Source organism: Rhipicephalus microplus, chromosome 10, assembly GCF_043290135.1.
Source record: "Rhipicephalus microplus isolate Deutch F79 chromosome 10, USDA_Rmic, whole genome shotgun sequence".
NCBI lineage: Eukaryota > Metazoa > Arthropoda > Arachnida > Ixodida > Ixodidae > Rhipicephalus > Rhipicephalus microplus.
In genome coordinates this window covers 56,869,235-56,879,759 of record NC_134709.1, presented here as the reverse complement: position 1 = coordinate 56,879,759, position 10,525 = coordinate 56,869,235, and the positions used below count along the sequence as shown (strand labels likewise).

The following is a 10,525-nucleotide window of genomic DNA, read 5'->3' as shown; positions in this document are numbered from 1 at the left end:
CGTTATTTGCTACACACAATTTAAAGTGAAAATCAAGGGCCGAGAAACCCGCATCAAGCGCACTTTATAGGTAAGTATAGAGTATTCTGGATTAACTACCTTAACTATGCATTACTTCGCATGCCGTATATGAGCTTACCTTAAACGGAAATAGCGAGCGAACGGAACAAGGAGGCGAGTTGCGCCTCAACAACATTGGTTAAAATGACCTGCACAGGTACGTCACGCGTGACGTCATTGCTAGAGAGGGACGTCACGGTCGATCCTGGTTCTGGTGGTCGTGACGGTGCAAAATAGCGAGCACCTGCGAAGCGGTGTAGCGTAAGGCTCCTCCGTGACCTGGGCAGATCAACGATGGCTATGCAAGCCCAGGCAAAACCTGGCCTTGCATTCACATTGTACGGTTGGGGCATGACGTCATGCATGACGTTTCTTGCAAGACGCTGTGACTCCAAGTATACGAGGTCCAAATGGACTCTCTTGCAACAAATACATCGTTACTGGGCTGTGGTGGTTGAGCAGCTCGAGAAGGAACCTGCTGTGTCAGGGAGACGAGGGTCGAGAAAAATGAAGCGCTATACTTAGACACGCTACAGTCTGGAATCTGCAGTTGCTCAGTTGCTCCCACCTGTAAATATGTGTGAATATGCGTTTGCATGTAACTATATCAACTTGTTGGTCATTGACGGAGGCTCTACGTAGCAGTCAGCAATTTGTTGGCCGTGTCAAAGTAACAATGCTACCTTCAAAATGCTCCAGTCTCGATCCTGTTTCTTAGAATGCGCAGCACATTGAAAAAAAAAACCATTTTTAGTTAGCAATATTTTCGTAAAATGGACACACAACTAAGCGGCCCACCGTTTAGTCGACGTGTAAACATGCACAAACGGGAGGGCGAAAAGTATGCTGGTACGTATGGCCACTGCACGCAACAGAAAGATGTGCGAGACGAAGAGGCAGCAGACGCCGCTGACTTTAAGCTCCTCCAAATCATCAGCAGATCAGACACAACAAATTGAAAAGCTGATTAACAGAAGGTCCAATTAGGATTTCACCCACACAGCCTTGGAAACAGTTGAGCATTGCTATTTTTTCTTTCTTCTTTAATCATATTACCTCGAGATGTCGTTTATTACACTTTCGTTTTTCACTACAGCACGATGGATTGAAAATGAAGCTATTATGGAGCGGTGGCTTCTCGTCCCACTCTGCAGCTCGGTTTGAGTTCCCTCCCACACATCTTCCGGGAGAGGAGTGTCCAAACCTCACGTATACCTCCCCAAGTTTTAAGAGTGGAGTGGTTAAGCTCGAAGAAACTTCGTTGGTTCCGAACTAAAGTTGTCATCACCATCAACCAGAACGCGCATTTCTTGGTCCTCTTCATCATCTTCGCTCCCTGAACGCGCATGGCAATTTTTATAGTGTGGGAGGCTATAAATATGGTAGGGGAGAGATCTCGTACGCGGAATGCGAAAGATCAACCGCGAAAGAATTAGAAGAAAGACAGAAACAGAAACGGAAACATATAAGACAGAAATAGAAAGAAACCGACCTTTGAAAAGGTGAAAAAAGAGAAAGCACGACAGAACGAGAAAGAGAGACAGATAAAGAAAAAGAGGAAAGAAAAAGAGAAATGGGAGGCGCAAGAAAGAGAAAAAATTAAAGAAACCGCAATGAAAACACACGAAAAAGATATGAAAAACGAGAAAAAAGAGTAATATAGATTAACAAAAAAAAAAAACGCTGCCTATAGCTCTTCACTTCCTTCGATCTTGGCACTACTAATGCGAAGGTACCTCAATTAATTTATTTTTTAATCTTGCGTTAGTGCACACACATATACTACAACAACAGAATAATCCAAGAATAAACAAGAATAAACATTAAAAAATAGCGAAGTTCTCAGTAAGTGACGCAAGTGTTCAAACATCTCAACCGAACTATTCTGAAAACAAATCTGGTTGATGCAAGGTTGTTACTTAAGACCTTATAGGAATATGTATTTCAGGTGGTTTTTGCTCTCTTGTAAGTCGTCTATAGGCTTTAGCTAGGTGTGTTAGGTTCTTTCTACGTTGATTTTCAGCGAACAGACCTAAAACCACCATAATCATATGGTGATTTTGGCACATCATATGATGGTTTTGGAACATTAAACCTCACATACCAATTAATCAAGCAGTCAATCAATTCCGTTGCCTATATAGACGTACTCGAGGCATTCGGCTCACCGCTTTTGCTTCGTAGTCATTTGTTGGCCTAGCTGATACCTTCTTCATGTTTGGTAGACCAGGGGCGAGTAATGCGATTTACGCAATTTCTGTGGTACATACAAGCTTATTAATGGAATAAAATTTTTATAGGCTACACCAACGCATAATTTTATATAGACTACTTTACCCAAGTCATGTGGACGCCGCCATCTTCGGCTGTTAAGCTGATGCTTTCTTTTCTGAATTTCGACGTAAATTAATAAGATCATGGAACGTCGCATGCAACCACCTAACCATTTGCATGCGCCTGCACCTATACCATAACACTGTTATAGTTGTTGAAGACGCGAAACACAAAGATTACCCACCCAATATAGCGGCACTGAAACCCATCCGTAAAATAGTCTATACCTCCCACAAGTTACGGTTAGATTGAACAGCTTTACTGGTAATATAATTGACACGCCACCCCCTCCCCGCATATAATTTTCAGGGTATTCTTCAGCAAATTCCATTGTGGTTGAGTTTGTGGTTGACCGTAGCCGGGACTACTTTTATCGCTTGGCAGCACTTCATTTGGTTACCGCCTCAGGGATGTATGCTATACTCTGTTTGACTACATCAATTGGCAACAAAAAGATTACCGTGCTAGTGAATCCCAACCTTTTCAGATCTTCAGTTTATAATTCGTAGTTATGTTTGTCAGGAACAAGATATTGTTTAACCACTTGTTCAGCAACCATTTTTGTGTATTCGCAGTTCGATCTCCAAACTAATCTTTCAGATTGGTTTTAGTTTCATTTAAATATCCTGCCGCCCAGTTCTTGGCCCATATCCCTTTGCGGGTGAGTGCCATCCATCTGAGGTCATCATCATCATCTTTTTGTTCGATCACCCTATGTGCGCATGATTCGCTGATGAAAAAGAAGAAGAAGGAATACGCGTCCACGAACACGCGATGACTACAATCATTGAGGACGATGACCTGGACTACAACGAGCACTCGCCTGCTGCTGGCTTCGTACAGCCGAGATGTCCAGGCGCCGGGGACCATGCTGAACGAGGCGAGTTGTGGGCCCAACGTGTGGCCGCCGCCGAGATGTGGTGCAGGAAATACCACCTCCTCGTCTGCAGCATGGCGGTCCTCTCGGTCGCCTCCCTGCTGACAGTCATTACGTACAGGATTCTGATATATTCCGACCTTGACCCCGCCTTCCCGTCCTACGTCCGCAGCGCGCGTCGCTCTCAGATCGCGCATGGGGCTAACGTCAGCAACACGAACGCGAACGACACGCTGCTCCCTTATTCATTCGAGGAGTTGGACAACGACGACGAAGTCACGAACAAAAGTGTTCCAGAGGGGACCAACGCACCTGTCGAAGGCGCCTTCTACTTCTGCGACACAGAAGACTGCAGAAACATGGCTGCCTACCTGGAGGGCCTCATGGACATCCACAGCAACAGCTGCACTAGCCTTTACGACCGGGTCTGTGCGCAGTGGTCTCGAAGTCACCTACAGCTAGCCAAGTCCCACGGCCAGTACTACACCGTCGACGATAACGTCGCCGACGACTTGCTCGTTGAAGTCGGACGCCTTGTATTGGAACTGGAGGCGCCGCTCCAGGATGTGCGCACGTTCCTCTCTCACTGCGTGTCCGGCCTTTTGGTGGAAGAGCGAGACCTCAAGAACATCATCGGTGACTTGGTATCGCTTTCCGAGGAACTAACACCGTCATCGCTGGCGGAGGTGGTCGTCAGAATGTTATTCCTCGGCGTATCGCCACTTTTCGACGTACGTGTCGACGCAGTGAACGACACGTTTATCGCCAGGCTACTCAGTCCGGAAGCCGTACGAGTGACGAGATTCCTCAAAAACGACGGTGTTCTTAATCGTGTTCATAGGCATCGCACCGGAAAGAAAGGTCCTTTAGCCATTACTGAAAAACGCAGCTACCACAACGTCACCGAATTCTTCCGCTGCCTAGAGCGTCAGTTGTGTAATGAAATCGTCTCAATCGCCAACAACGCCAGCATACCATGCACAGTGGCAGTTGATTCACTTCTATCGTCAGAACGGGACTACGAATGGTACGCCGATAAGGTTCCTGCGTATTTAACGGCCGGCGTTGCGTCAATGCTCGAATATCTCTCAGCGTATCGTAATGAGCTCGAAGACAATATCAGCACCTCCAGCTCGTTCCGAATCACTGTTTCTTCTAAACAAGAACGAGTGATTAGCTGTCTTCGTTTCATCGATAACCACGATCCCGACCTCGTCCCATGGTTAGTCACAACTCGTCTGTTGCCCCGGCTGGGAGATGAGGTTAGCGACTTTTTTGGCCAGTTTAAAACTCATTTAGACAAGAAGATTCCAAACGCGTCCACGATCTCCTTCACGTTTCCCCCAGCCAGCCTTAGAGACAACGATGCGGCCCTGCATCTGCACTTCAAAGACCTCTACGGCAGCAACCCGACGTCGAACGTGTCTCGACTAAGGAGGTTTCTGAAGAGGTCCACCTGGAAGCGGTGGACAGGCGGCTACTCTACGATAACTTCATCGCTGTCGTCAGCCGCGACGTTTTCTCATGAATCATCCGTTTTAGAAGTTCCCATAAGCTTGTTCAACCTGACGATGCTGCGTGACCGATGGCTTCGAGATCTCAGCCTCGCCAGGGTGGGCCCTCGAGTCCTGGAGCCTCTCTTTCTTGGTACGCTGTCTCACGACCTCAGAGCCACCAACTTCTTCAACTGCGTGTTGACACGGACTGCTGCGTCCGGTCGCTTCACTCCTGGACGTCGTTTCGCGGACGTGGCGGGTCCATTTGCGGTACGAGGTGCCCGTTCGGAACACGACGACCGGCAACTCGACGTAGAAGAACTGGCCGCCTTTTACGTGTCTCTGCAAGCGTATCGCGCCCGCGTCGGCGATGCCGTCGCTATTCCAGAAAGTCTATTGAACAGTGAGTCGATTTTCTTGTTATACTACGTGTACAATAACTGCTTCACGGAACCGAATGGCAATGCCGGAGACAACCTAAACGCTGTTGCGGGATACGGTGCGAACCGTCAGCCATCTTTTGACTCTAGACGACATCGCGTGGACTCCGTGGCCGCCATGTTTGGCAGATTCCTTCCGGAAGAATGCCGGACGATTTCGGACCTGTCGGCATGCGAGGTGGAAATCGATGATGAATTTTAGATGTCGTCGAGCCTTCTTATTATTGTCATTGTCGAATCGCGTCTGCGTCACTCCACTGCCGCTGTGGACGCAATGTGACTGTGGGCGATCGAGGCTGGTGAGCTGTGAAACCATAGCTGGGTTAATTATTAGGAACAGAATTGGAAATTAAACTTGTACCCTTAGTATTTTGCATTCACCTGTGCTGTGCGCTTACTCCTTACACAGTACGAAATACTGCGCCTGATCACTCACTACCGATTACAGTGCGACAGCATTTATAGCGCCATATATCCATATGCACAAACTAAAAAAAAAATCGGCAGATCTCACGTTATTTGGGAAACGTCGTCATGCGAAGCATGTGGAGGGAAGGTGATGTAATTTTTCATTGAGTGACATGTCACGAAGTGACGTTAAATTTATGTACAAATGTTGCACGCACAGATACATGAAGAGTTACAGATGTTTACTTAACCAGTTGTTTGCACTTACGCAACGATGCTGACAATATGAGTATTAGCAACACTAGAAGCAATAAGCTCTTATGACGCGCTAGTGTTCGCGACGATGATATACCCTGGACACTTTTACATAAATCAATTTAGCCCATGACACCTAACTAGAATTGACGTTAACACGACGTGAGGGCTGTATCACAGGAGTACATAATGCAATGTTAATAAAATTCGATAGCCAGCACTGCAACAATTGACGCTTCTCGAACATTAGGTTTCATTTGAAATTTCGAGACCTGGCGATGTAACACACTAGGCGAATCGTCTCGTGTCCGTGGCTTTTATGCGCAACGTTATGCTTACTAATGGCAAACCAACATGCCGAAGTAGAAACCTTGGTTGTTGTTTTTTTGTTGTTGTTGTTGTTGGAATAAGTAGCTAACAACCCACTCATTGTGGCTGAAAAGCCCGTTTGTTCGAGCACGCGATGGTTACTTATCTGGAAAGGGTTTTATGCCACCCAGTCGCAGTTTCGGTTTCAGAGAGCGCCTATTGAACCGGGACCCAGAGCGGTTCCCGTGTAAACGCAGCTAGCTACGTGAGCACAAAAAAAGAAAAAAAAAATGGCGCGCCGGTGAACGCCGCATTAACAACTCTTTTCGATGAAGGTTCCCTCCGAGACGTTGTACGTGGACGCGAACCCCCAAATCTACACTGCCGAGGTTGTTGTTGTTAGTGGTTTATGAGGAAAAGGAAGAAGGCACCTAATTTCTGTCTGCCTCATAACACCTCAAATCTCAAAATTGCTCAACTTGATTTTTTTCGTTTGCTCTTTTTATGTTGTTTTTTTTTACATTTTTCTTATTGTAATATCAATTCATTACACATAGTTAAAATGATCACAGAAAAACTGCACTACACTTTCTTGGCCAATCCCCCTGAGTGGGTATGAGCCATCACCCCAGGGAAACAAAACAAAACAACTGTCTGCCTACAGGCGACACGGCGCAGTGCCTCTGCCGAGGTAAGGACACCAGCCTATGTACGACTGCTCAAGCCTGCCTCCCTTTCCCTTGAAAAGCTCTGCTAAGAAAGAGCGCTCGCAAAGATCGCGGCAGCAAACACAAACTCGTGACGCAGGGGGCGGTTGGTTATTGACAAGGCGTGTTTCGCGCGCGGTGCCGGGATACGCATTTGACAAGTGATTTTGAATACGTCCTAGGCTATATTATTAGTTGATATTTCGTAAGTGATGCGTGTGCGCCCACACAAGTCTATCCCACAGGTCATGGCGCCTTCAAAATGTTGTGTCACTGCTTCGACGTTACGAGATCAATTAGTAAATGTTTGTCTTCTATCTGTCTCTTCTATCTGGGATTGGCAGAACGCCCGCGAAACAAATTCCCACCTATGCGCAAGTGCGCGCATTCTAGCACAACCGAGGAAGCTCTGCAGCGGCATTATGCAACACACATCATGCACTCCTGTTAAGGCATGGCAAGTGTAGGCAAGTATTCTTATCAGTCACGCGCATTTCAGTTGTCCTGATAAAACCAGTCTGCCTGCAACCTGTCGGTCTTTCCTTGTTTTGCCAAAGAAGGCGAGAACAGTTTTCTGCTTTCCTTATTCAAATTTCAGGAACTGCAGCGTCGTGTGCCACATAAAAGGTCTCATTTGACAGCATTTAAAGACACACCGCACGTTTGAGGGGGTTTCGGGCTTTCGGCAGTAATAAAGATGCCACGTAATCGCTCTTTAGAGCCCTTATTGCGTAGGAGTCGTCTTCAATGTGTGCATTGTGACACCACGGCACAAGCAGCAAACGTTCGCAGATCATCCATATGCTGTTGTTGCCCCAACACAAGGCTCACATGAAGCTAGTGGAGGTGAGATGACTTATTGTTCGAAACTGTCACAATTGTAAGCACTAACCAGAAAAGCGAAAAACGCAGCAATTCAAAATGCGCGCTATCGACTCCATCGTAGCCGGAAAAAGCGTGACATGGTACCCGGAGTACGCCCGCGTTGCGAAGTGATATTCAGCTGAGTGAAGCAAGTTTGCGGGCCCTTACCCCAGTGAAATTCTTGTGCACGGCATTTACATGCGGGTTCAAAACTTCAACTTATGCCATCTAGAGGATGCGCACACAGAGCATACCGTTTGGGGCATGACCTACTACACTCCTGACCTGTTCAGATAGCGGGGTTCCTATGGGAGCGCGTGTCCCCGCTCTCGTTCAATCGCTCGCCGTAGGTGGCGCTACCTATAACCTGTTCGTCTGCTACTTTACGGCTGTTTGGACGGCGCTAGAGTAAGAACGGCTGCATTCCGTGATGAACAGCCGGCATATATGTGACTATTTTTTCACTTAGATGACTGGTCAAGTAAGCTGTTCAGTGTGACGAAAAATTTATTGCACACTGGTGGACAAATGCGAGAATCCGTAGACTTACATAGTGTAGGACAGCATATGTGATGTTGCGTCCATTTAATTGCAAAGAATTTGTGAATGACTTTTGAAATATTTGTTTCAAAATTATTTTTCATTAGTGCATAATAATTACGCAATATGAGTGCTCTGTTGGCCGAAATATGACCACGAACACTCAAGCTGACGTCAGCGAACAGGTGCTGACTAGCGCCACAGTGCTCCTAAGTTACGGCCCTAGCGGCAGAAGGTATGAACTAGAACGTGGGCGCTGGAAGAGGTGCTCTCTGGGCAGGTCAGGAGTGTAGTAGGTCATGGTTTGGGGCATACAGCAGCAACCCGATAGATAATCGAACGCCGAACTAGAGAACACAGTGGCCTGCCGAACTGCGGGACTGCGGCTGGCGGTGTTCAGTTTGGAGGTGTGGACGCCGTGGTTACGACGTCGCGACGGCTCTGCAAACATCGGCAAAGGATGGGACGCCGGCACTTTCTCTGCACTGAAGCTTTCAGGTAGCGAAACAAGCATGAGCTCCCTGCCCAGTCCCGACCGCGAAGCAGCGACGGCGTTGGTGTCAACGAACCCCGCCCCACGGTGTGGACGCTGTGTGACAGCGGCGCATAGCTGAAACGGGAGGAGGCGACGAACCGAGAAAAAAAAAAGCGAGAGCTCGGAACAAACCCAAGGAGGATGCCGAAACGCAAGACGCCCAAGCCTTTGTACCGGCTCTGCGTCGCCTACGTTGCCGGCACCATCCACTCTCTGTGCCCGACGCACGGAGACGACGACTCGGCGGTGGCCAGCGTTTTCCCACCGCACGTGAGTGAAGACCTGGTGGACGCTCTGCAGACCTACAAGCAGTCGAACTTCACGTCTATCCACCACCTACTCACGCACAGGCTGCGACGCATCAAGCTCAGCTTCATCGACTGTCACCTACCGATCAACAAACCGTCTCGCCTACCCCGGCTCCTTCGGCAGATCTCGGCTCACGGCAAGCAGCTTGTCGAGCTGTCGCTCGTCGGCGCCGTTCATCAGGACGACTCGACGCTGGTCGCGGCCCTGGCCGGGCTTCCCCGTCTTCAAAAGCTCACGTTGTGCCTGTGCAACGTCACCGATGGCGTAGTGCTCTCGATCGCCCAGCACTGTCACGATCTTGCCGAACTCAAGCTCTCCGGTCAGCGCCTGACGGACGACTCTCTGTACCTGCTCGTGGCCTGCGAGCAGCTGCGATCGGTGCTGCTCGAGAGCGACATGTGTATCGATCCGCGCATCACGGTCTCCTCGTCATTCCACCTGCTCCGAGGACTGCCCCGACTTCAAACGCTGAAGATCCCGTTCCTGACCGAGGCGTTGCTACTGTTCCCCGCCGGCTGCAAGCTCTCCTTAGTCGAGTACATAGAACGGAGCCGCAACCCGCTGCTGCAGTGCACCACTGCGCTGCCGCATATTGTCAGGTATACTGCGTAGTCCAGAGCATTGTCCAGAGTTTCGGGGAATGGGCCCGTAGTTCGCACCGCGTCCTCGTAGCGTTGGTATGTGCGCGCGTCATTTTTCCTAGTAAACTGCATTTAACACCGCGTCTGCGCGTGTATTTTACACACTTTGCAACCGGGGTTGTCTGCCGAGCAATCGTGATTATTTCCTGTTTCTTCTCGATGAAGATGAAAAGTGGTAGTTTTGGCAAGCTGCGAGTGTATCGATGTTTAAGCAATGCAAAAATTACTAATCTTTCCTACACTGTCGTATTGTCACGAACACTCACAGTAGGAATATTTTGCCTGACACATGTGACCGTTCTACAGTGTTATTAGCTTGGTGTTTGCCTGGGTAGACATCTGCAGTTTTCATTGGGCTATATAGAACTTTACATTTTGTCCATTGAGCCCTCTTAAGCATGCTGGGATGGGCATCAATATCATGATAATGAGCGTGTAATTTGGCTCTTTTGACCAGCGTAGGAGAAGCTTTACTTTCAATTCAATCATGCTCTGTTGGGCCTTGATCAGGAGAGGGTGTAGCATCACTGCGAACTGTTCTGTTGTGTACTAGAAACTATTTGATTGGGTCGTAAGCAGCCACCAAAATTAATGTGCTATTTTGATTGGCCTCTCTCATGTTTCCTCTTGATTCAGCACGCCTCACAAATGGTTAGACATTGGAACTGTTAGCACAAAGCACTTGGAAAATGTGCATATATCCGGTGAATTGTCTTTGCACCTGCCGCTAACTCCCTGCAACTTGTAAAG

At 48.2% G+C, this 10,525-nt stretch overlaps 1 protein-coding gene across 1 annotated transcript in view; it reads left to right on the top strand.

Moving 5' to 3' along the window:
- The first annotated feature begins 8,585 nt into the window (after positions 1–8,585).
- The window catches only part of LOC119180603 (uncharacterized), a 35,354-nt gene continuing 33,414 nt past the window's right edge, over positions 8,586–10,525 (top strand). Inside the window, exon 1 of the mRNA XM_037431715.2 lies at positions 8,586–9,733. Within this exon, the coding sequence (XP_037287612.2) occupies positions 8,967–9,733 (767 nt within the window). The 5' untranslated portion in view covers positions 8,586–8,966. The remainder of the gene's footprint in view (positions 9,734–10,525) is intronic.